We start from the raw sequence: 25,025 nt of genomic DNA, 5'->3' as shown, positions 1-25,025 counted from the left end.
AGAGGCACCAGGCCCCCCGCCTCAGGCGAGACGGGGAGGCGGTTCCTGCTCCCCTCGCTCCCCAGCGAGCTCGAAAAACCGGTCAGGAGAGAGCTGGTGGGCCTGCCCCTGACGCCTCTCCGTTTTGGGATCGCCTTGGTGCTGGAGGCGACAGCTGGGGTGGTTGGTGAGGACACTGGTGTGACAGCCAGAGCATCTGCCGGTGATCCTTGTGATTTAGCACAAAGGTAGCCTGTTATGCACGTTGCAGTTGCAAGAGAACTGGATCACTTTGCCAAACTGCATAGGAATCACAGACCAGAAATAACATGCAGTTTTATTCAGAGCCTTGAGCTATCCTTTTGATTATTTTTCCCTTTAACATCACTCTCTCAGGCAAGCCTGTGGGGAAGGGACTTTACATGAGTAATTCACTCACTCCAACTAAAATACACTTTTTTTTTTTGTTAACTAGAGTGAAGCAAGCTGTAGTTGATTATTTCAATGTTTACTATACAACATGATACAGCTCCCTAACTCTTGTATAATGCTATATCAATTATAGATAATTACTTTCCTCCTTTTTCTTCTCTAGTGTGCTAAATTTCTAATTTGCACACTGAAACATGACAGGTTAAGTCTATGGGTTTGGGTTTTTTTTTTCCCCGCTTCTCCTAAATCAACGAGAACACACTCTGAGGGTTGGTATTTTGTTAAATGAATGTTTCCCCACTTGTCACACGTTCCATTAGACACAGTCTGGAACCAACTTTTAGAAGCCAGAAGTGGAAAAAGAATAAATTAGTAGTGTATCATTTATTTGAGTTAGGTTACAATACACAGACAAGTAGGACGCTGAACTTATTACTGAAATTATTTTTGCATCTGCAGATAACATGAGTGACATTCCATATACCAGCAGTCTAATAGTAAATGAGAAGTTGTTTGCATAAATACAGACACTGGAATACATGTAGTTTCACAGTTTTAACAGCAGTATGTTACAACTTTACACTTTAAATTACTACACCAGTTTGAATAACATTGGTTATACATCAGCAGTGGTCCCGCTATTCAGGATACAATCAGACTGAAGATGAGAACACAGTAAACATTAAAAAACAACCAACAACAAAAAAGGCCCAAGTCATGGCTTATGGAAATAATGGGTACTTTCCCCTCTATCGGGAAAAGTGACAGCTTGTTACTAGACTAATGGATCTTCCACAAGTTCAGTAAGACTGCACCTATGAGCAAAACTCCCCTCCCAAAACCCTTAAAGTCTTTTCTGGAAACAAAATGAAAGTAAAGTAGAAAAAATAAAAGGGTGAGAGACAGTATTAAATACAGCAGGTAACATATGGAATATCACAAGTTTTGGCTTTTATTAGAGTAAGTTTCTATTCTCATAAAACAGTTGCTCTGCACAGTTTCACCAGGCAACTCAATGTCTATGTACCAATGGCCTTTATACATCAAAGTCCCATTTGTGGCTGTCCTCTGTGCAGGCTTCTGTCTTCTTGAAGTGACATTCTGAGGCAATACTACAGGTTCTCACATAGTCATGTGCTCTGGTAAAACATAGGATATGTCATCCCACGGGTGACGGTACAGACCTTGCTTCAATCTCTTCTGATCCAGGTAGTGTCCTAAAACAAAAGTGGTTTATGTTACAAAATTTCTGCTCCTCCTAGCCTTACTTTGCCTTGAAACAACTTTGATTTCCATATTCCTACAACTAGCATTTTAGGCTGAGTCCCCAGAGGTTCACATGTCTCATGTTCATGGTGGGAGGGCATCCCCTGATATGCGGGAAAGAGCAGAAAGATGGCAAACTTACCAATGAATCCCATACTCCTGCCTAGTACAAAGATGCCATTAAGAGCTCCTATATCAATATATTCATCTGCTTCTTCCCTGCAAGAGAAAAGAAATTAAATAGTTCCTCATAGTGATCTATTTAAGGAATCAATCTTATAAAGGCTATGAGTCTGCTCTAGTGCCAGTAGCAACACCAAATTCATGTGAAAGCTTCCTTCCCCAAAGTCCAGGCTACATTTCCTTCACAATGTCCTTTTGAAATCCTGGCCCCACATGAGCCGGCAGTATGGCTCCCATCATTTTTATAGGACCATGACCTAAGAGAAACAGCGCACTACCTACTTACCGTGTGAAAGATCCACAATTCCTGAGTACATCAACAAAGGCAACTCCAATAAAGCCATCTACATTCAGGATAAGATTTGGTTTCTGCAGGAAATGAAAACACACCCCAATCAAGATGTTAACAGTGGCAAATGATGTTCACCTGGCAACTTCCATCCTCAAGGGTAATTTGAGGATTACCCATAATTGTGGGCACACAAGCCTAGCAAGAGAGAAGGCTGTTCAGCAACTTGAGCAAGAGCCATGCTTAATGCAAATTATGGAAAAAACAGTCCCAAACAATGGGCCTGCATTTGGTTCAAACCACAGAGATTATCAGCCCATCATGTGTGCTAGCTCTGCCTCAGATTTAAAGAATACAGCAGTTCAGATATACTGTGGACAACACAGATAACAGGTTTTGGTTTGTTCAGCATTTTCCCAGTGTCCAACAAATGTCTTCAGCCTTACCAAACTGTAGTTGTACTTGGCCCAAAGCCTACCATAGACAAACAAAACCCCAGCAACAATTTATGAAGCACTGCAATTAAAATACAGTATTAACTGCATGTCACTTGTCCCCCAGTAAGAAAAAGTGCTCAACAGGAAATAAATACTAGCGCGTTTCACCTTCGAAGTTGTAATTTTTTCTACTTCAAGTGCATAGTCCAACAGTGGGGTGGCAGGGAAATGCTGCTTCACGTAGTCTTTGAGAATCTGAACTCTCATGTCTGGGTTATTTATCTGCAAGTTAAGAACACATTGCAGTCACTGATGTTGCCTCTTACACAGGTACTTGCCATACGCTTTACTATTTGTAGGTTTAGATTTATAAGTCCTGAGAATTTGGTCATTAGCTGCCTCTGAAAGTTGCTAATCTTCTTTCCTCCTTTTTGTTTTTCCCCTCTTCCCCACCCCTCTAAAAACCCAAACCAACCTCCAGTTTGTACTAATGCAGTTTTCGTACCGATTTGACTCTGTGTCCAATGCCCATGATCAGTTTCCCTTCTTTCTTCATCTTATTCACAAACTCCATAGGGATAATCCCGCTGTCGAAGGCTTTGCTGAACATTTTAGCTGCAGCATCCAGTGCTCCACCAAATCGGTCACCCTGGGTGCAAATACACAAAGGGAATTATAGCAAAGGACTCCAGTTAAGGTACAAAACAAGCACAAGATTATCTTCCCCATCTGCCCTGCCTAACAATGTGGCATTCATGAAATTGGAAGTCAGGCAGGCACCTGAGATAAAGCATCTGTTTATGTCTCAACACAAGCGTCAATATGAGGCCAACACATCTCCACTAGAGACAGAATGTGGGGGGAAAAAGCAATCTAAAGTCTGTTTTATTCACATTTTTACTCGTCAGTATTGGAAGAGACTAGGCAACCATATAGGGACAATGCTGGCAGCAATTTGGCCTGTACAAAATATTTTTAGACTCAAAACAAGAGACATCAAAATAGTCTTGCTTACTAGAAAAATGGACTAGGTTTTAAACCTAGCATCAAGCTATTAGAGTTGAATTCAACAGAAATTCAAAGTGCGAGTGAACAGACACAACCTTGGCTCTGCAGCCAATCTAAATCTTAAATTAATAGTAATAAAACCTGGACAGAGTAATGAGTATCAAAGCTAAATCTTCTGGAGATTAAGTACTTACAATAGTAAGAAGGCCTGAAGTGAGACTCGAGACAAGGTCTTTTCCAGCTCTTGCACAGACAATGGTGTTGTGGGCTCCAGATACAGCAGGCCCATGATCTGCTGTTACCATCAAACACATCTCGATGAACTGGCAGGCATACTTTGGTAACCTGAGCAAGGAAGAGACTGAAGTCATTTGTGGTAAAGAAAACTGAGTAAGACACTCACTATACTGGATAGTGACTTTTGTTTTAGGTGTATGCTTGAAAGAAGTAGAACAGAGAAAGGGAGCTGTAAGGTCACAATACCCATCAGTGCATCCTAATATCTTTCTCAGAGATCAGATTTTTACTCAGTTTCCACAGGGGCTGTTTAGCTCAGAGCTGAGGGTCAGCTTTGTAGGCTGAGTCTGCATACACTCATCTGACTGATCAGTAAGCTCTGTGGGTCCTCTTGAGGAGAGCCACGAGGCTGTGCTACAGTTCTGTTCATCCTGTTCTGCTGAGCCAGAGATTCCAGCTAGTGCCAACAGTGCCTCTAATGAAAGCATGGTCAGATGAAGGCAGCAAACTTTTGCCATTCAGAAGGTTCCCTGTAGGCTGGTTAGCAAATGTTTGTAAACTCCCCAATCTCTCCAGAGTCGAGGTGACAATTATAATAAGCAAGTAGTCAGTGTGTGAAACAGGCCTAGAGTAGAAAAATTTCCTCAATGCACCACAAAACTTGTGGAAAACTTCATCCCAAGACTGAAACATACTATATGAAGCCTTGAAATGCTGATGTGGTCTCAGAGGAGGGGATACAGAGATGGCATTTCCAATGAATCTACGTTCACAAAGGAATCCTGGAGTTACTTTTGTGCTTAAAAGTCTATTAATAAACAAGCAAAACTCCAAGCCAAAGAATTTGGGAGCTTTCACAAAAAGCTGCCTCACCTCCTTTGAAACCAGAGCAGGCCCAGAACACCTCCAATTCCCATCTCTTCTTTGAAGACCTCCGTGATTGGCATCCCAGCATAAATCAGTTCCTGACCTCTCTCGTCACAGATGCTTGTCATAAAGGAAGCCGGTTTGCGGATCAGACCCAGCTCCTGAAATTCCAATATAAAGATGGATTTTAAACATTCCATGTTAGAAGCAGGGGGCAGTAGGAGGCAGAGTGGTCAAACAACAATGCCTTAAGCTTGCCCTCAGAGTGGCTTCCACAGCCTAGAACCAGCATAGCCAGTGAGCTCACAGATAACACTATAAAGTGCGAGATAAAACCCCAAGGCAACACTATTATCACCGTAAGCAACCAGAATCACAGCAAATATCCTCTCTGGTTTCTAAGGAACCAAAAAGCAGGTAAAACAGCACAGCTCACCCTTGCCCAGGAGTAATCCATTGGCACAGTTGGAGGAGGCACTTCCTCAGCGGGTTCAATCACTCTTTTGGCCACAAGATCCTGGTAGACAGACCTAGGGAGACAATCCATTTATTAACTTAAGTCCTTTTAAGAGATACAAGTGAGGTGGTCTTAATCTAGACCTTAAAAACCCAGAAAGAATAGAAGTTGCTTTCCTTAAGCAGGAATATATTCCTTTATCAGGCTAGAATCAGTGCCATAACAGTTTTTGTCCCCTGCTGAAGGTGCCCTGTTAACACGACTTACTGAATGACCTCTCCCAGCTCATCAAAACTCCGGGGAACAAACACACCAGCTTCTTTCAAAGCTTGATTCTTTGCAACAGCAGTTTCAGAAGCCTGGTTGGCACAAGCTCCTGCATGGCCAAACTGCACCTACAAACAAGAGAAGAGACAGCAGTAAGGAATACAAGTTGTTTACCTGCAGAGAGTAAGACAGAATAAAGAACTGACTAGGAAACTGGTGACAGGAATACCAGTGACTGCACATCTGCCTTCTTATTTGGGCTAACAGAACTCTCAGTTGCAACTGCAGCCAGTACTGCAATATGCAGGGCATTTCCTGGTCTGGAATCACTCCAGGTTCTTCCATTGACATTCTGCCTCCCTAAATTCCCCCACTCTCCAGAGCTACTTAACACGCATCTTTCCCATTCCCACTCCACAAGCAGGTGGCTATTAGAATCTGTTGCATTCCCTGGGATCTTTGGGCTCCCTTTACAAGTATGCAGAATCCCTTGGAAATCTCCAGTGGCAGACTACAGAAGAACAAAAAGCTTTTACCATTTATATTTATTAACTTCTGCATGTTAAGTTGCTACTGGCAATTCTGGAAGGTTTAGGCACAGTGAGAGAAGTTGGCTTTTTTCTTCCTGTCGTGGATATATACTTATTTCATGCATTTGTCCCCATTTTTGCACATACCTCTGAAGAGAACATGGTGGCACAAGTACCAATACACCAGCACACCACTGGCTTGGTGATACGACCTTCTTTAATCCCTCTGCAGATCTTATACTCTTCTGTGCCTCCAATCTGCAGAAAGAAAGAGAGCTGAGCTGGTTCAAAACTTCGTGCTTTTTGTAGAAACCAGCTCTGAGATGCACATGGAAGCATTATTTGGATTTTTTTTTCCCTCCTTTTTTATTGAGTAACAGCTGAAGTCTCAGAACAAAGCCTCCTTATTTGATTTATTTTTTTTTTTTTTAAAGTAGGGGAGACTATGCTTGTCTGTGGAATATGTTCAATTTCTTTTGATTATAGAAGCATGAAATAAAAATTCAGACATTCAAGAACAGTATGAATAGCTGCCACTTATCTGTAGCTGTTATTTAGCATCCTTGCAGACAGGTCAGATGCTCCCAAAACAAAACACTTGGATATTTCTCAGATAGGAGACTTCTCAGAGGTCTCACTCACCTCTCCAAGTACTACAATCATTTTCACTCCTGGAGTGTCCTCATAACGCAAGACGTGATCCATAAAAGTTGAACCAGGATATCTGGGTAGAATACAGGGAAAATGGTAGAAGTGAAATTTGTTTGATAAACGTTTCTGAAAGAAGAAAAATTAACAGCCAACCTGCCCTTCTTCCTCCAAATTACTAACAGTTCTTCTGTTGACTGACTTAAAAAAACAGTGTCTTTGTTGAAGATGCAGACTCCTACCTATCTCCTCCAATGGCCACCCCTTCATAGACCCCATCAGTGGTTCGGGAAATTATGTTGTTGAGCTCATTGGACATTCCTCCGGACCGTGAAACATAAGCCACACTGCCAGGACGGTACAGTTTTGATGCTAAGATATTATCCAGCATGCCTCCTGTATTGCCTATTTTAAAGCAACCTGGTTTGATCCCACCAACCTACAAGAAAATTAGAGAAAAATGTAAAGCCCTTAAAATACACATGAAACTTAGGAACACTTCTGTAACAGTCTTGTCAGTATTAATACAACAACGGAAGACAGTACCATGACCTTAAAATGAGAAACTAACATGCACTTTATATGACTAAAGACAAAATGGATTGTAGGATATACTTTATCCTTCAGAGGAAGCTGTTCTGAAGATTAAGACAGACAGACAAGAAGAGAAAAAGGTCATCAGTTCTTACAGTTGCAGGCCCAATGATAGTGACTCCTTTTTTATCAGCTGTCTTGATCAGTTTGCGTGTCAGGGCCTCTGGAATGCCTTCTGCAATAATGGCAATGGTGCGGATCTGCATCAAGATAAAGAAAACCATTACTATCCCCCAGCGTCACCACCCTAACGAACTCTGCAGGACAGAGAAGGCACACAGCTGCTCACAGGGCACGATCAGCTTCTGCCTCTTGTCAGGCCTCTGGGAGGTCATGCTGTGCCCTATCATACAGGAAGGGCCACTGCAGGGATCCGCAGTCTACTGTCATCTTTACAGCAGTCTCAATGCACTGTTCAGAGAATTCTTTTCTCCCCCTTGCACATTAGAGCAGCAATGTATTTAAACCAACCCAAAGTAATCACTCCTAACAAAGGGGTGCTGAGTTCCTCTTACACAAATTGCAAGTCTGGCATTAGAATTTGATATGCAACTCCAGTATCCTCCTTAGAGTCTATAAGGAATTAGAATTGAGGTATTTATATGCTAAGTTGGAAGACCAGACAATTTGCTAATGCCATCGTGGTTTAAGAAATACTGGTACCCTGCTGACGAGGTTTTCCTCCTTTTCTTGGGCTTCTTCTAGATCCCTCACTCACCTGTGGATAATTCATGGTTTCAACAGTGCTGTCATAAGCAGAGCGCAGAGATGCGAAGTTGATGAGAACATCCACCTCTGGATGCTTCCTCATGGCATCTGACATGTTCTTGTAGACTGGGATCAGGATTTCTTTGTGGCCCCAATAGAACTTCTGCCTGTGGTCACCACTATGGAGGAGAAGATGAAAGAGCCCTGACTCTTAAGGCTACTGGAAAGACAAAGGGATACAGTGCATGCAGATAGAGGAGTTACAAACCCCAATTCTCAGACACCAAGACTGACTGCGAGACTCACTAGCAAGTGAGCGTACATGGGGAAGGGACCATACTAACAGCAGAAGGTTCTTCAGAGTATAGAACAGAGCAGCGTATGGAAGGAGACGGGCTAATGGGGACAGAGGCATCCAGCAAGATGAATAAGCTCTCCCACAGTGAAGTTACCAGAGCCTCAATTCTACTCCAAGCTGGAAAACAGAATGAGGCACAGAAAGAGTAATGAATGAGATGCATGCAAAGCTGCATTACTGGGCTGGAACAAATACCAGACTGGGGGAACAGGAAACCAGCATCAGCCAGGACAGCAGTGTGAGGGCCAGTCAGCTTTCCAGTTCTGCTACAATTCTACCCACCCTGCCCCACACACGCTAAAGGAGATGCACCTAGGAAAGTTTCACTGTAGGTATTGTCTTTTATATACAGTAGATGCTCCGACTGGTACTTCACTCAAGTCTACACTGTTCAATCATTTAAGAGTCTAGAGATATTAGCTGTGTTCCCATACTGGTACATTTGTAACAGAACATTCTAGGTTTTGCCAGCCTGGCTTCCTCCAAAAGGTCAAGCAGAATCAGATAATTATAGTTAGCCTTAAACTTTTAATCCCTATTGCTTTTTCTTCATTAAAGAACTGCGACACTGCAAGGGGCTGCCACTCATCTATAGATGTGACTATGCCTGCACTCAGTTTTAGCACCCTGAGGTTTGCACTTGCTGAGAAGGTATTACAGAGCTGCAGTTATCATCAGAGCTGCAGACTAACAGCACAAGGTACCTAATTGTCAAGAGGCAAAATTCTCTGCAGGACAGAGGTTGATTAGATATCAGCTATCCTGGATGTCTGTAAATACCACAGAAATGAAACAAGTCTCCTACCTTTGTATGTGTTCCCATCTCACTGTCTCAGCAGCAGGCCAGACAGCCACTCCTTTCCTTCTCGCTACTTGCCCTGTTTGACAGGGAGACCCCCCCCCATGAGGTACAATAATAAAACAGCTTACGCACAGCTATGCTCTGGAGGTTCCTCCCGAGGGCAATTTAAAACAGCCAATAGCCTCTCTCATCCCTGAGCTGTGGGGATAGGGTAGAAGAGGGTGAATACGAGAGAACTCTCTATCCCACTGAAGGATCTGCACGCTTCCTGCCTGCTAAGAAACTACTGCCACTACAGGGAAGAGTATGAACAAGACGAACAGGATTTTATTTTTTTTAAATTTTGTTTGGCTATGTGACAGACAGACTGCTTTAGCCTATTAGCAGAGCTGCTCTGATTCTGGCTAATATTTGGAGGGGAAATTCCAGCTGCCGCAGGCACAAATCAAGATGCCTCAGACAAGCATGCATCAAACAGGAGATGACTGCAAGAAACCTTATTGCCTTACTGCCTCTGCTAAGCCAGTTAAAGAAAGCCCAACTAGTCATGCCTTCCTTACTTGCTGAGTGAAGGAACAGAATTTGGAGACCCTTTGAAAGAGCATGAAGTGGGACTTAAATTATGTGGCTAACATTAAGCTGTTTCAACAGAGCAGCCTGAAATCAATGGTTGAGGGAAACAAGAAGCAGTCTGCAAAGCCAACCTGATGGAAGGGAGCATAGGAGGTGGTGTTAAAGCAGAGATGGAGACTAGGGCAGAGCTACACTAAAGAACAGCAGAGACTGGAAGAGGAAGAAGCTAACAGAAGAATTTGAGGGAAGCAGTCAGAAAAATAACACAGTCAACACAGGCTACTTACGTGAATGGATAAACCATGGCAGCTACTGAAGGTTCATCCCGGGAGCAAATATAATCAAAGTCCAGCATTCCTTGCACGGCCCGTGTCTGCATCCCCCAAATGATAGCTTTAGTGTGATGGCTGAACAGGGTTGTAGCTTTACCTGCTCAGAGAGAGAGGGGAGAGAAAACCAAAACAAAACACATTCAAAACGTGCATCTGTGCAAGACAAAAGGCTACAACTTTGCCAAATGTCTGCTGAAAGTCTCCCAGACAAGTATATTCCCCTCCCTCCAAACTGAACCCAACAGGTGAACTGCAGGATGTAGTAGCCACACTGTCCAAATTAAGGAAGAAACTGCAGATGAAGCAGCATCCCCCTTCCCAGGATTCTGAAAACAATAGCCAGGTTTTGGGTTTCACAAAATGGGCAAGTGCTTAATCACAGGGGGGGCGAGCTGGTGGAGGAGAGAAGAGATAAGTGAAAACTGCCTCTTCCTCTTCTCACATGGGCCATTCATGTTCCTCCCAGATATTTTATTCTGCAAAGCTGAAGAGGAAGGGAACCTTGAATTTTATTTATTTATTTGTGTATGGCCTACAGTCTGGGAGAGCCACAGGAGGCTTGCCTCCTGTGTTTGTCAGGGCACCACAGTAGGATGATAGGAAATAAAAAGAAGAGCAGGAAATGGAGGGGACAAAGAAAGCAAAGGAGCCCCACACACTCAGCTTTTGTTTTCAGGTTTTTTTTGATGATCAGAATCCAACACAAACCTGATGGCTCCAAGAATTTATATATGGCCCAAAACTTGGCTTCGGGGGACAGCGTCACAGGAAAGGCAACAGTTCAGCTAGTGAGGATGGACTGTTTGCTTAAAGTATATTTACACCACTTGTCACAGCAAAACGTTGAGCTCCTCCCTTTGACTCCAGGCAGAGTTCATTGTAAAACTCTTAAAAACTCAGAGCTGATCCAACTGCTGATGCCAACTCAGTCTACCACTAATTTCTTTTTGGCTTTGAATCAAAGGTAAACAGCATTAGGGATTAAACAGGATACTGTCCCTCTGGCTTTAACAAGGAATCAGTCAGTGTTCTCTTACCCTACATGTTCACAGTTTAGATGCACTGCCACATGACTTGCTATTAGGAAACTACCTACCCTGAAAAATTCCATTTATCTTGCAGGTGCCTGCAAGGAGGTAATACTAGCATTCATAGAAACAGGAAAATGCAGGCCCAGAAAGATGATGCTATTTGTCTGAGACCACACAAGGAAGAATCTGAGAGCTCCCCTTCTACTGCCCCTCCTCTTACGATAGAGGAGATGGTTTGAAACTCTACTTTGATCCTGATTCAGCAGCTTATTCTCATCCAGCACAGAGCTCAAGGGAGTGCTTAAAGTCCCCATAACTTCGCTAAGCATGAGCTTTAATGGTTTGCTGAAACGACAAGGCAACAAGAACATTTAGTTCATTCAGTGACTTTTCTGTGCCCTTCAAGGCTCATAACCATGGCACCAGCACTATTTTGTTTCCCTTTGAAACATAATGCCAGTTATTAGGCATGGTTAGTGATTCCTTCTTCTTGAAAGCAAAGAGAATAGAGCTTTTCACAACATACTTAGGTCTGTTTTTCTCCATAATGACTGTGGGGGGAAGGGAAGAAAAATTAAAGTTTGTTTGAGACCTGTCCCTCTCTCCCCCAGAAATAAGAAGTTTTTGTGCAAAGGAGTATGTGATCTGCACTTGAAAAAACAGATGAAAAGTTCATATGGTGATAGCTAACTATGCTGGGCAGGAGGGAAGGGAAGGACCAGACAACACTGCAAACTTTTGGAGAGAAAAAACAGCAACAAAACCAAGAACTAAAAAAGTCAGCTGCCAGCAAGGCCAGGCACATTCAGCTAGTCACACATGTCCTACCTGAACCAGGTCTTGAAGCTGGGATTGAATCTGTTAAAGAGAGAATCACTCATGCAACAATATGACAGAGCTGTCATCCCAACAGCAGGGCACCTGCGGCAGGGTGCTGCAGCTTCCCTCCTCCCCACAGCACTCAAGGCCTTTTGGGTTTTGCTTTTGTTAAAAAACAAGTGGACTGGAGCACTCTCTACTGTACTTCCTCTCCAAATATCCGGGTATCAAATTTTGCATTTTGCCATCTAGAAATGTTTTACTCATCCCAGCACAAACACTTTTCAGGTTCAGGTGGCAGTTCCTTGCACTGCAAGCTCCACGGCGCACATATTTTCAATGTCTTTTTGAAGCATTGCCCATGCAAAATTCTGTGCACAATGATTAAGAGGGCAGTAGTGGGTTTTGTGATGCGTTTCACCAGAATCGGATCTGAATCTTGCTGTCATCATGTCACATTGTTGTAAACGAGGCCCGTATCGCCTCACGTTCAAGGGAAGAGGACTAGGATGTTATCACATTCTGTTATCACAGTCCCTGCCCAATTCTGCTGTTGTTTTATCCCCATACAACATGCTCTTACCCAATAAGGCTTCCAACAAATACGAGGAAAAAGCTGCCAAAGCTCTTGCATATCACCATGCTAAAGAAGCTTCCTACAGACTTCAGTAAAAAACCCCCAAAAACTAAAAAACGACCAAAAAAACCCAACAAAACCACACAACACACTGCACAGTAACCTCTGACCCTAAATGTGAGAGGAGTACATCACAACTCCTGCTGAACTGACTGAAGAGCGTTCATCCAGGAAGCTGCAGCATATACCAAGAAGGACTTTCTGAATACCTACACCATTCCAGCGGCATCCCATGGGAACACCCCCCAGGTACTTAACTGGAAAGCAGGCCTCAGTTCAGCAACCACAGCACAGATACTCTAACCTGTTGCCTGCTGGCCTCGCATAAGGGGACATGGGAAAGCTGGAGTTCTCAAACTGTGCTTCCAAGGAACCCTTTCAAAGGAACATCCCGCATCAAAGCAACTCTGACTCACCTTGTATATGAGCTAACAGCACGACAAGTGACAACATTCTTAAAGCACTTAACTACATTCAAAACAAAGATACACAGGTACCACAAAATTGCTTCCCTTTATATCCAGAAAAAAGCATTAGTCTAGTCCATATTCTGTCTTTTGGAGCAGAAGAGAACGGCTAGCAATCACTTCCAATGCTGGACTTACCAAGAGGTGCTGTTGGTTTTGCCTTCTTGGCTGGAGCAATATCATCTGGTTTGGACTCTGAGAAGGAAGCCGTTCTGCTTGGTGCTGGAGTCTGAAAGATTCAGAAGCCAAGTCAGTAAGGGACAGCGTGCCAGAGAAGGCCTGGAACATGTAGAGATGACCACTTTGGCTATACTAGTCTACAAAGAAAACCAAAGAAAGTTAATTCTGAGATAGGACCATTTCAGTCAACTGAGGGAAAACTCCTAAATGACCAAGTTCCCAGCAGATGCAAGAGTCACGTTGTTGGTTTTGAGGGGTCACATTTTCTGCACGAGCGAGGGGGATGTTGGGAGGGCCCCTCCTGATAAACCATGCAGGCAGAGTCACTTCAGTTTTCCTAGAGCTTTGTACAATACGATGGTGGCCAAGATCCATTTCCGACCTATTCAGACAGGGGAAGCTGCCTTCAGGAGGCTCCTCACAAGCCTTCCCTTTCACGGAGGGGCAGGGACTCACCGAAGGGCTGCCGCTGGCGTTGAGGAGGAAGTTGGCGGTGTGGGCTGCAGCAGGCGGTTGGTTGGGGATAGGCCGATGGCCAAGCGCCATGCCCACAATCGCAGTCATGTGAGTCTCTGTGCCAAAGACATGGATAGGGATCCCAGTGGTCTTCCCTGTGTATGCATAAAAGAACAGTCAGCCTTGAGGGAAAAAAGGAACAAGATGAGCTTCTGCTGAAGTGAAGCATTTAACCTTGGAAAGGCTCAGCAGAAAGCAGGCGGCAGAAACAAGATGCAAGAACAAAACTTAAGGAAATGGTTGGTCCTTACCAACTTCTCCCATGACACGTAATCCTTCCTGGTAGTTCGGGCCTCCTCTTCGTACAAAGATCCTCACCTCATGCTCCTTCAGAGGGCCTTGGTAATCCTTAATCGCTCTCACAATGCCCTAAAAGGAAAATACAGGACAGGTGAACTGGGCAGCCCAATGTTTACCCTGTCCCATCATCTCAGGAACTCCTGGAAGAGATGCACTGTCAGCCTCAGCACAACACTGAACTGGGGAGACTGGCTTGGGGTTGACGACTGTGGGCATTTGCTGATACTTCGTAATAGTCACTTACTTTAAAAGTGGCTGCTACATTGGTGAAGTTAGCAATGCTGCCTCCAATGATCAGGATTTTACCTGAGGGAAGAAACACACATAAATAAAACTTTAAGAACAGTGTACTGTAAGCTCATGAAGCAGTTTAGGACATTAAGTGAAATAATGCTGCAGTTCAGACTAGTGAATAGTTTGCAATAAGTTGAGTTTAGCAGAGCCTGGAAGATAAGAGCTTTGTATCAAGCAAGAATTTTTCTGATAAGAATCTCTTGAGCCACATTTGCTCTTTGCTACATAGCAAACCTCAAGTTCTGTCTCTGAAGCAAGAACTGATGGAAATCCATCACTGTTTCACTTGGAAGGCAGCAGTACATTAAAAGCTCTAGCAGGGAGGTCTAAGCATAGTGACAGCCCAATTTCTTCAGTTTTTTCCCCACACGCAACTTCACAGCTGAGCATCTTTGAAATTGCAGCGACTCCCTTACCTTCAGGGTGCTTCTCTCGTGTCATGAGGGCGAGAATAGTCTTAGCATAGTCATAAGTCTGTTGCTCACTTGGGGCTCCGGAGTATTCCCCATAGTTAGCCAGTTCATTCACACCCCCCAGGTCACAAATGGTGTCACTGGAGGAAAAAAAACAAGTTATTTAAGAGATTGGTTATAATTTGAGTCACTATAAAGGTCTTCATAAAGCATTCCAAATTCCTGGGAAAGTGGGACTTGTAACAGAGAGATCATGCTGTCTGCTGAAAACAAAGCTGCTCTCCTCTTGGTGCCAATCATGATTAATCTCGTTATACTTCCTAGATATGATGGGAACTCAGTGACTACCACAGCAACGATATTACCATAAACAGCTTTCAGCCAGCTTGTTTCTTTCCAAGGCAAAAAAAAAAAAATCACATCTCAACCTCCCAGAATTAAATTATCTCTAAGGGACACTACATTCCACATCTTGGTAAGAAATCTGCACAGTATCTTTATTCTGAAAAGGTCGCAAGCAGTCATGGCATAGGAAAGATTGCTATAGAAGAGAACCTTTCCAGAGGCTGCATCAATTATTTTCTTCCAGAACTGTACATCCACCCCCCTCTCTGGAAATCTTGTTCCTGTTACCTGTAAACCACAGAGGCACCGCCACCAGCCACCATGGTCCAGATCCTGCCTTTGGGGTTAAGAATAGTAAGTTTCAAGCTGGCTCCACTCTTGGCATCCAGATCAGCAATGTAGGCTTCCTGCAAACAGAGCAGCACACAAGTTAAACTTCCTTCTACATCCTCCTTTTCCAAACTAGAGGGTTGGTAGTGCTGGGCCCATTTGGACATGCAGAGCTCCCACATCTCCTGTCAACTACAACTGATGGGAGAGCAGAACTACAAACACCATTTTTGTAAGGGACAGAGACCCAGCTTCATCTCTCAGGGGCCAGGACTGATTTGTGTTAGGTGTTCTCCAAGACAGAACACTGAAATTGGACTGGATATAGACAGCTTGTGCCATTCTCTCTGTAACAAATTCAAAGGGGATACGAGCATACGCTCAAATTTTGATTCTTTCTTGGAAAAAAATCATACCTTCCAAAGAATATGTTGTCTTTATAAAGCCTGCTGGCTTGTCTCTTGCTTGTCCCAGGTGAACTGACAAGTGATTGCTATAAATAACTTTGACATTACTTCATTTGTAGAGTGCAGATCCTGTTTGCACATGAAAAACTTTGGAAATGCAGCCGACTGTTGGTTGTGTTTCACTAAGCTGTAACTAGCCTTTCCATGAACTGTGGTCTTTTCCTCCCCTACTCAGCCAACCCTGGGAAGCTCCCAGGTTTCACATTTCTGACAACAGTCACAGAACCAAACGCCTCTGAATTGCAAAGTCTTGTTCTGACCTTGTCTGCAGACTGAGGCCAGAGGAAATTTAAAATCAACACACCCATGGCTACACACTCTCTGGCTGTGCTGCAGCCAAGAATGTAATCACCGAGAGCGCTGTAATTTGGCTCAACATGGTGTTCTGTATCACAGTATGCTTGCCTGTTGTGAAGCACTTCACTAGGAGTTCATTAAAATTCTCAGCAAAGGCATTGCCATAATAACCTTCACAGTGACTTGCAGAGGGATGATTCAGAGAGACAAAAAAATGAACTAATCCTTTTAAGAGCAAATTGAGTTAAGTGTTGGCATCCAGCAAGCTACATGGAGAGAAATAGCTAAATGGATTTCTTGGCCATGTTACAAAAACCTTCCCCAACTGAAGCATAATTATAATTATTAAAATGAAAAAGTCAGGACAGAAATCCTTTTGGAGACAGCAGAACAATCACCTGAAATAAGTAACAGAACAATTAAGGAGAGAGCTCTACTTCCAACAGTTTTTGAACCTGCTGAGAGGCTCTGTATGAAGCAGTGTTTATGCAACCAGTAGTACAAACACAGGGAATTCCAAGAGGGAATAGGCATTTCTAACTTTAAAACAAAAAGTTTGCCTGCAGGCCTCTTCTTGGTCATCACTTTTCAGGAAAACAGGTGTATTAACATCTTAACTTTTCACTTTGAAGTTTGAGAGATGGTAATTGTTTTCTCTGGATTCATACTCACACGCGGATTTTGCACACAACTGCTACTCCACCCTCAGAAACAGTAACTGAAACACTGAGGGAGCATCAGCTGCCGTGAGGCTGTCAATAACCAGTGCTCCGACAAAAAATAATGATGCTGACAGGGCAGCAATGCAGGCAAGAACCACATAGGGAAGACTGTACAAGTACAGAGCTTTGGCACATAGCTGAATGAAGTTAAATATAAGCCTCCATTTAAAAAAGTCAATTCTGAATAAAAGAGAAGAACTGAAACAATACCCAAGCAAAGATGGAAAGCAATTGCAGTTCAGAGCACGATTATGAGAAGTCCTAGTACTACAGCAACCTGTACACAGGTTTGCACAAGCTGTTATCATGGATAGCAATGCCAAGGTACTTCAAACAGCAACAAAACCCACAAGAGAGGAAAAACCTCAATGCCATGGACCTACGAACAACGAGGAATTAATCTTGCAGTCCACAGTAGAGGGATTTGGGCCTTGGGTTGTTACTTGCCTCTGGGTAAGCTTCCCTGCCAAAGGGAGGGGGGAACTCCACATCCCCCCATTTCACTTTGCAGATGTAGTCAGCAGTTGCATCAATCTTCGCAGCCAAATCAAGGATGTAGACACCATCACTAGTCACCACTGCATTTGAAAAAAATACCAGAATTAGCTCTGTTTTATACAGAGACATGCATTACAGATTTACTTATAAAATTTGATACCATACAGAGATCATTACAAAAGCTAGGTCACCTTTGTTCCCCTTCCTCCACATCGGTCATTTAATTGTATTTACCAAACCCAGAGAGTTCCATTAAGAACTAACAACTGACCATGGTAATGGACCAGGCCCTGGCTCAGGTGCTGTTTTGTTCTGATCCAACAGAGCAATTTTTATGGTCTTCAGTTCTGACTTAACATCCCTTTCAACGGAATTTTTCATTTCGACCAGGAAATGAGATAACAGAGAACACCTGCAAGCAGTCCTCATTTTGGATTAATTCAACTAATAGCTCCAGGACACATCACTTTTGTACTTCTTTTGCATATGCCACCTAGTATCGTTGCGAACTACATAAAACAGAGAAGGATAAAGTACATGTTTCAGTATTCTAGAACTGAAAGTCCTGCTCCCAAAAATATCTGTTACCTAATGGATTGATCTCGAGGTATGTGAAATATAGATCTTCATAAAGGTTGAACAGGCCACAGATGAAGCTAGCCAAGATGCTGTAAAAAAATTTAACACAAGTTCATTAAAGCAGCCAAATATAAACGCACAGCCTGCTCATTTATATTAGCGGCAATCCACAAATCTACTCTGTATCAATTTCTTTCATTCTCATTCATCTTCTCTGGAAGAAGCCTAGGTGATGACTCAAGGAAAGGAAGACCTTGATGACTCATCTTAATTACACTCCACCAAACTCTGCTGAGAACACAGTTGCTCACAACTGCCATATAGATGTTCAGTCTGTTTAATCTCACTGAGAGACAGAAATGCATCATTGTCTCTCACTGTCAGATACGCATCTTTGGCAGACTAAGTTTTGTTAGCTGGGACAGGGAAGAGACTGCAGTAAACTGTATTAGTGACAGGCTTCTTCAGCCTTCCAGTGCTGAACAACACCATCAGTGATTACGTTACGTTTGGAAAAATCATGACATATTAAGATAACTAGCTATAGGTATCTAATTAAAGGAGATGCAGAAGAAGCTTTGAGATCTACAGATAAGATTGCAGTGAGCATAGGAATAGCAAGAGAATACCTTCTTAGACTAGGCCAGAGTAAGGGAGAGTACATTTCTGAATTAGCAATCAGATTGACATCTTATCACCATTTCTACTAAATAAAATAAACAAACTCTATGCTGGCATGAAGGATCAAAATTCAATACGTTTCCGACATCTCAGAGGTCAAGACTTCAGTAGACTGAGAAGTGATCCTGTGAAGCGAAGGCTCAAAGCACTATGAACACTTGTTTTGAGTTTTACAAGAGGCTCAGATAAGGTCAAAGAACTTGGATTTAGGATGCATAGCATATTCTTGAGAGCAGCAAGAAGGGGAGGAGAGCAAGCTTTAGGGTGAAACAGAATGAAGGGATGTTGCACTGAAATAAAGGAGAGGAGCTTCTGGGTGGCTGGCCATGCCTGGATCTGGGCATCTGTACTTACTCCTTTTTATTTGCTGGTGCATGCTGCAGGAGATGTTTCTTTACATCCGATTCATTGAGCTTTTCATCCACCGCCACAAGCAACTTCTGAGCTTTGGCATCAACATCTCCCACATCCACACCCCCTTCGTGATGGAAGAGTACGTAGTCTCCCTCACGGGCAGCATATATGCACACATAGAACTCTTCCTCCTGCACATACCCAGGCACAAACATTAGCAAGTCATACCTTGAAGAAGAGGCTCTTGTGTCAATGCTAGGGCAGCAGCAACTGAGCACACGCTAAGCTTTCCAAGGAGAAGCAGCACTGGGGTAGCCCAGACACCCCCCAGAATTGTACAGGCTGTGCTGGCCTGGGAGGGAGACCGGCAGGGCCCAGAGTGCTTCATCCTGGGGAAACGTGCCGGGACAACACTTTCCATTTCCGGAAAAAACTGCTCTCATCTTACACAACTGAAGTGCAAACCAAGGTCCTTTCTTGCGTGCACTGAAAGCACTTCTATCCTAGGTAATTATACCCTTCCCGCAAACCATGGCAGAATATTTCACCAGCACAAACTGAGATATCTCACATCGACAGTTTGTTATCCACACTCAGGAGTACCAGATTCAAGGAGCAGTGAGCTGCCTTGACCAACTTGGTCCCTCTCATGTGGTCTGTAACCTCCTCCCAGCAGAGTAACAGCAACCAACATGATTATTAATAGCTCTTCGCACGGACTAATGCTGCGCCTGCATGCAGCTCTGACCACATGCATCGACACTGTCAGCTTAACAGCACACTACCAAACTTATACTTTCTCCACTGTATCAATCCATCTAAGCCGCATGCAATTCAAAAGAGATTTAAAAGCACTTTTTAATGCTTTATTTGGTATACTAGCCTGTTTGTGAAGGACGAAGGGCTCAATCAGAAAATTCTTTAGAATTCCCTTAGCATTAGCAATCTGTAGGCAGAAAACAAGACAACACCAATAAATGCTTGTTCAATATCCACATTTATGACAGCATAAGGCAAGCTTCGAGAATTAATCAACACTGCCCCAAAATCACTTCCTCCCAAGCACTCTCCACTGTGTTCCCTGGGGAACCATACTCCTCCCTCCCCAGCACAGCACCAAGCACAGTCACTGCTAGACACACTGCTGTACCACTCTGGGATATTTGACCTTCATAGGTAAGAGGAGTCAGCCACCTTCCCCTTTCCTAACGGGACAGATGGCTATCAGAATTACACCAGAATGGCTCTTCTTCATCTCCTGTCCTGGAGACAGCACCTTTACAGAGCACTGCTTAGTGCAGTGCAAAATGCAATGGCTTGAGCTACTTCTTGGGAGCTCTGAAAAAATCAGAAGTGAGGGAAATCCTGAGCTAGATAGGGAGTGGCAGGAGCAGAGGCCTCTGCCCAGCACTCGCCCTGGAAGTGGTGGCAGTGAGCATCACTGTAAGAGTACGATCACTCTTTAGCCTCTTCCTACAGGGACAGACAGCTACAGCAAGGTCCCAGGAACTGTCCTGCGTGGGTGCTTTCCTGCTATCCAAAAGCAAGCTTCCTGGCTCAAGGAAGGGAGATATCCCCTGCTCCTGAGGGCACTGCTTCAGGAGCGAACATCATCAGTCACAAGTCCTTGCACAGTCCCTCCTTTAGATGTGGTTGTTGTATTGTCCTAAAGAAGCGATTTCAACATCCATGGTGTTCCTGATGGGCAGGCACACAAGATGCAGTTGCCTGCTGTTTCACAATGGCCTTCAGGCAAGCCTCGCTGGCTCGGCTGCACCGCTTGGCGCTGGAGCCAGCAGCAAATCAATCACAGTGGGGCCAAGGCATCACTTTCCTTGAGGCAGCAGAACTCTATCAGCTCCTGAAACACAGCAGCTGGGATGGCAGGCATTTCTTTATCATTAGCATTGCAGTATCGTTCCCAGGAGAATAAATATTACAAGCCAGCACTGAGTTAAAATAAGGACTTCAAGTAACACTCTGTCATCAGCCAGAACACACTATCTGGCTACAATAAGAGGACGATTTTATGACACCTTTTATACTTGTCTTGTTACATCTGCCTTGGGTATTAAAGTGAAGCAGCTATGCCAAGTAGACACAGCATTTGAGCTATCAACTGCTGACCCCCCAGTGGAAAGGATTTTCAAAATGGTACTTGCTGAGCTCCCACCACACTGGCCCTACACAGCAGACTTGGACAGTGGATGGTAACAGGGAGCACCAAGCGGTGCTCCCTATCAAGGTGTGTCATTTATCAGTGCTCATTTACCAGCAGGAAGCTCACAAGCGGGACAGTTTGTCACGTGCTTTGGCATCAGCATAACATGCATTTTAAACCACCATAAGCAAGAGAAATACCTGTGCACCAGCTCCTGTCGTGCAAGTAGACAGAAAAGACAGAACAAAAAAGTCTTACGTTTTTGTTGCTAAGGTGGCACTCACCGTGGTTTCTTTGCCCAGACGCTGTTTGAGCCAAACCTTCACCTGATCCAGAGTGAGGTTAATTCCAACCAGTCCAAGCTTCCCACGTCTCTTTATTAGCTGATCTGGCTTCACCACTAAACGCTACAACATTGTGCAAGAGGGATTAAAAGAAAGAAGCATTAGAAAGTGATTTTGGTCAAGCGAATCTCTGTAGATAGTGAAACAAAAACTTAGATAAATTCTGTTCGGCAAACATCCTTGCAGAATTTCTTTACTCTCTTGGCAAATGCATCTCCTGATACAACGTGCCTGCAGTTGTTTTTACGCTGTACTTTGAGAAAAGCTGCCTTATTTCTACTCAGACATGAGTATACATCAGAGACTGAGGTGACAGTTTGTTTCGGCTTTTTTTGATGACTTTGATAGCTCTTTCAAAGCAGCTGTTAGGATGGGGTATATGTACTCACTTTCTGTAAGCAAACAAACAAACAAAAAAATCACACTGAAAAGCATACAGCATCCTGTCAGTTTTGCAAACTGTCTTTATAAGATGCATCATTAAATTAATATTTCTCTGTGAGCAGAGGCTCCTAAGGAGAAACTGTCAGAGACACAGCAAGCACAGTTAGCTGTTTACAAAGAAAGCTCCTGCTGTCATTACATACTCTGCACAGGAAACTGGCTAGGGCCAGGGTACTGTACATTTTAGTCAGCTGACAGTGGCTCTTTACAATATACCTATGGGAAGCTGTTCCTAGGTAACACACTCATCTCTAGCTTGCAAATTTTTTTTTTTTTTTTTTAAAGTAAGAAATGGGTGCCATTCTTCTGTATAGCTGATAGGTCCTGGAATTTCAGCAACTTACAATGTAGAGTCAGAACATACCATGTTGCAGTACAGAACACTGATCGTGGTCTTTCTGCTGGACCCTGTAGCTCTTTCTGGCATTACAGAACTCTGCCTTAAAGGACAGATAGCATCCTTGCTCCCTTCTGGCTTTCTTCAAGTCTTTTTAGAAGCACTGCTGATATCTTCCAGCAATTCACTCATGCACTTGAGTATGGAACATTTAATTTCTTAGTGTAGGGCTTCTATCAGTCAGTCAGTAAAGGACTGCGAAACATTCACGTTCTACCAACCAATGACTTAATATAATTAACCACTGGAAAGGAGCCAGCTTGGACAACTAATAAAAAGAACTCTGGGTATGTTTTCTCTACAGAAAGTGCATGGCTATGAAACACAGAGAGATATAAAAGATCTTGCACAGAAAAAGCAAAAACTGAAGTTCTCCCTGACATGTTGCTTGGACGCAGGAAACCTAAGCAGTATCCTAACTGAACATAAAAGCTAGCTGCGGAGAAAGCACTCCGTGATTTCAGAAAGTAAGGGTTTGAGAACAGGGACTGACATCTCAAGAGACTCTTGCTTCGTCTGAATGAGCCTCGTTTACCTTCTCTGTAGTTATTAGAAGCTTCTTGTTTGCAGATATCTCTGCTCATGTATTTCACGGTCCTTAAAGGAATTTTATAATCAGACCCCCTAGAAGATGATACAACAGCCTTGAAGCAAAGTTTGTTTCTTCATCAGTGCTGCAAATGAATGTTGCAGAGCAGCAGCAGCAGCGACCGGTCCTTCAGGAAAGATCCGGAGCACAGTTCTGCTCATAACCTGCCACAGCACGATGTGCCATGCCCAAAAGGGAGCAGCTTGGGTGGGCAGAGGGTTGTCTGGGGCTCAGCCACTAGAAGGCGGCAAGTCGCTCTCCTTACCTCGCTCAGAAGCCAAGGGTGGTCCTGGATGAGTCGCGCCCAGTCCGTCTCTGGGGTGACTCGGGCATACTTGAAACGGTTCTGGATGGCAGAGGATGTGCAGATATACTTATACAAGAACTCCTTCCCCGTCTGCTCAGAGATGGCTTTGGCTGACATGGCTACCTAGACTGAATTGGGGTGGGGGGGTGGAAAAAAAAAAAGTAATCAGGAGCAGAGTCCAGTTCTCAGAAAACTCCCCATCACCTAGCTCAATGCAAAACCAAAGCAAATGCAGAGCTGGGGCTGTGTCTCCTCATTGTAACTAAGGCTATAAAACTCACCTGATAAGCAAGAACTATTCCATGTTGCTTAAACCCTCTACCCCACTCCACTGCCTTAACACTATTTTGGTCCAGCCTTGCGGGCAGGGAAAGGCGTAACCCTTGCAGCTTGTCCCAGCCACCACTGTGCCTTTACCAAACCTGCCAGCTCTGAGCATCCCCTGCCCTGTCTGGGGGAGCGCTCAGCTAAGGCAACTTGTCTCAAACGACACAGCACCCCCAGGTTTGTTGTTGTGAGGCCTATGTAACACACCTACCACTTCTTCTAGTTCAGTACCAGGGATTGACAAGGCAACAGGAGAGGAAAACCCTCCCTCCCACTTGTTTTCTTATGGCATGCCATGTTTGCAGTCTGAGCTTGGCTGCAGGCAAATTAGCAATCCCCCATACCTTTTTCTAAAGGGAAAAGAAAATGTTGCCAGTATTATCAAAACCAGAACACATTTACATAATATATTTTTTGTTTGTTTGTTTCGGAACCTAGATGTCTTGGAAGCAGCTTCACACCCTACAGAATAAGATGCTCAAGACAACAAAGAAGATTAAGGTAAGAGAGTTTGGGGTTTTTCTTGAGAAAAAATAATTAAAAAAATAATTCCTAATGTCACGCCTTTCCTTTCTTCCCTTTTAAAAAGTGTACTCTAAACTGACAAAAGTAAATGATTTCTGATCTCAAGGCTGTAACTCTTCTTTCTGATATGCAGCAACAAAGTCATAGGTGTCAGAGATGCATTTATTTTTAGCTGCAGTAAACATTTATTTAAAAGAATACTTCATCCTAGTGAACCTGTCTGCATGTGTCAAACATCAGAACTGAGTCTTGGGATCAGCCAGAGGTCAAAAGTGGTTTTGATTTTTCCAAGGGGTCAGACTGCTGACAGAGACGCTCGAGCAGTGGCTCATGCTGCATTCTGAGTGCCGGGAGGTCATGTCACTGTTCCCCGAGCACAGCCAGTGCAGCAGGAAACACAAGAGCACGCTTAGGATGGTTTCTGGGAGAGCTGCAAAGCAAAAAGGCACCAACACAGAAAAGAAGAGCTCAGATTCCATCTGAGCACCTGGACAGTGAAGTATTTGAATGGCTCAGTAAGACTGACCAACTGCCCATGCCATCACAACATAGATGCCCCACTTAAGACCCGCAGAGGGAAACAGTTTTACATTCCACAGTTCCTTCTTGTGCTACCCTGTGGGTAATAACCATTAATAATCAACTGGGTTATTCATCCTATAAGCAAGCACAGACTATGCCAGGGAATAATTAGCCATCATTAGCAATAAAGAACTTTTTCCCTAAAGCAGGAAGAAACAAATTTGGTGCCATCCCATCCCGTGCCCCTCCCCAAATAGACAAAGTGTTTATTCTGCAGAAAAGAGTAGTAGGAGGCAGGTTGCATTCCCTGTATGCCTCTAGAATACAGGTTGGACTAAGTAAGTGCTGTTATTGAAAGCTGTTAAATAGGCTTAAGAACTGGCAGTCAAATTTGCTTCTAACATCTTTTCAAACACAATTCAAGTGTTAAAATAGAAAAGAAGAAGCTACAGAAAGGCCAAAAGATGTCAAAAAACAGTGTTCTTGCTTTCAAAGAATTACTGATATGTAAA

General features: G+C 43.7%; 1 protein-coding gene across 2 annotated transcripts; it reads right to left on the bottom strand.

The window, feature by feature from the left end:
- Positions 1-1,220: 1,220 nt before the first annotated feature.
- Positions 1,221-23,273, bottom strand: ACLY (ATP citrate lyase). 2 transcript variants are annotated; one of them, XM_009582802.1, is made up of 28 exons: positions 23,098-23,273; positions 21,343-21,465; positions 19,781-19,843; positions 18,898-19,088; positions 17,872-17,951; positions 17,233-17,363; positions 15,258-15,376; positions 14,628-14,764; positions 14,162-14,223; positions 13,869-13,986; positions 13,558-13,712; positions 13,060-13,150; positions 11,827-11,856; positions 9,923-10,064; positions 7,913-8,081; positions 7,290-7,394; positions 6,843-7,039; positions 6,595-6,676; positions 6,100-6,210; positions 5,423-5,550; positions 5,135-5,228; positions 4,705-4,859; positions 3,789-3,939; positions 3,092-3,235; positions 2,755-2,868; positions 2,147-2,229; positions 1,820-1,896; positions 1,221-1,628 (listed from the first exon to the last, which is right to left on the bottom strand). In XM_009582802.1, the coding sequence occupies exons 1-28, from the start codon at positions 23,254-23,256 to the stop codon at positions 1,534-1,536; spliced, it is 3,306 nt and encodes a 1,101-aa protein (XP_009581097.1). In that variant the 5' UTR covers positions 23,257-23,273; the 3' UTR covers positions 1,221-1,533. The 2 variants fall into 2 exon arrangements, with proteins under 2 accessions (XP_009581097.1, XP_009581098.1); XM_009582803.1 differs by lacking the exon at positions 11,827-11,856.
- Between the last annotated feature and the right edge of the window lie 1,752 nt (positions 23,274-25,025).

The sequence above is a fragment of the Fulmarus glacialis genome, unplaced genomic scaffold (genome assembly GCF_000690835.1).
Source record: "Fulmarus glacialis isolate BGI_N327 unplaced genomic scaffold, ASM69083v1 scaffold13868, whole genome shotgun sequence".
NCBI lineage: Eukaryota > Metazoa > Chordata > Aves > Procellariiformes > Procellariidae > Fulmarus > Fulmarus glacialis.
Note: the sequence above shows the minus strand (reverse complement) of the source record. Positions and strands in the feature narration are given on the sequence as shown.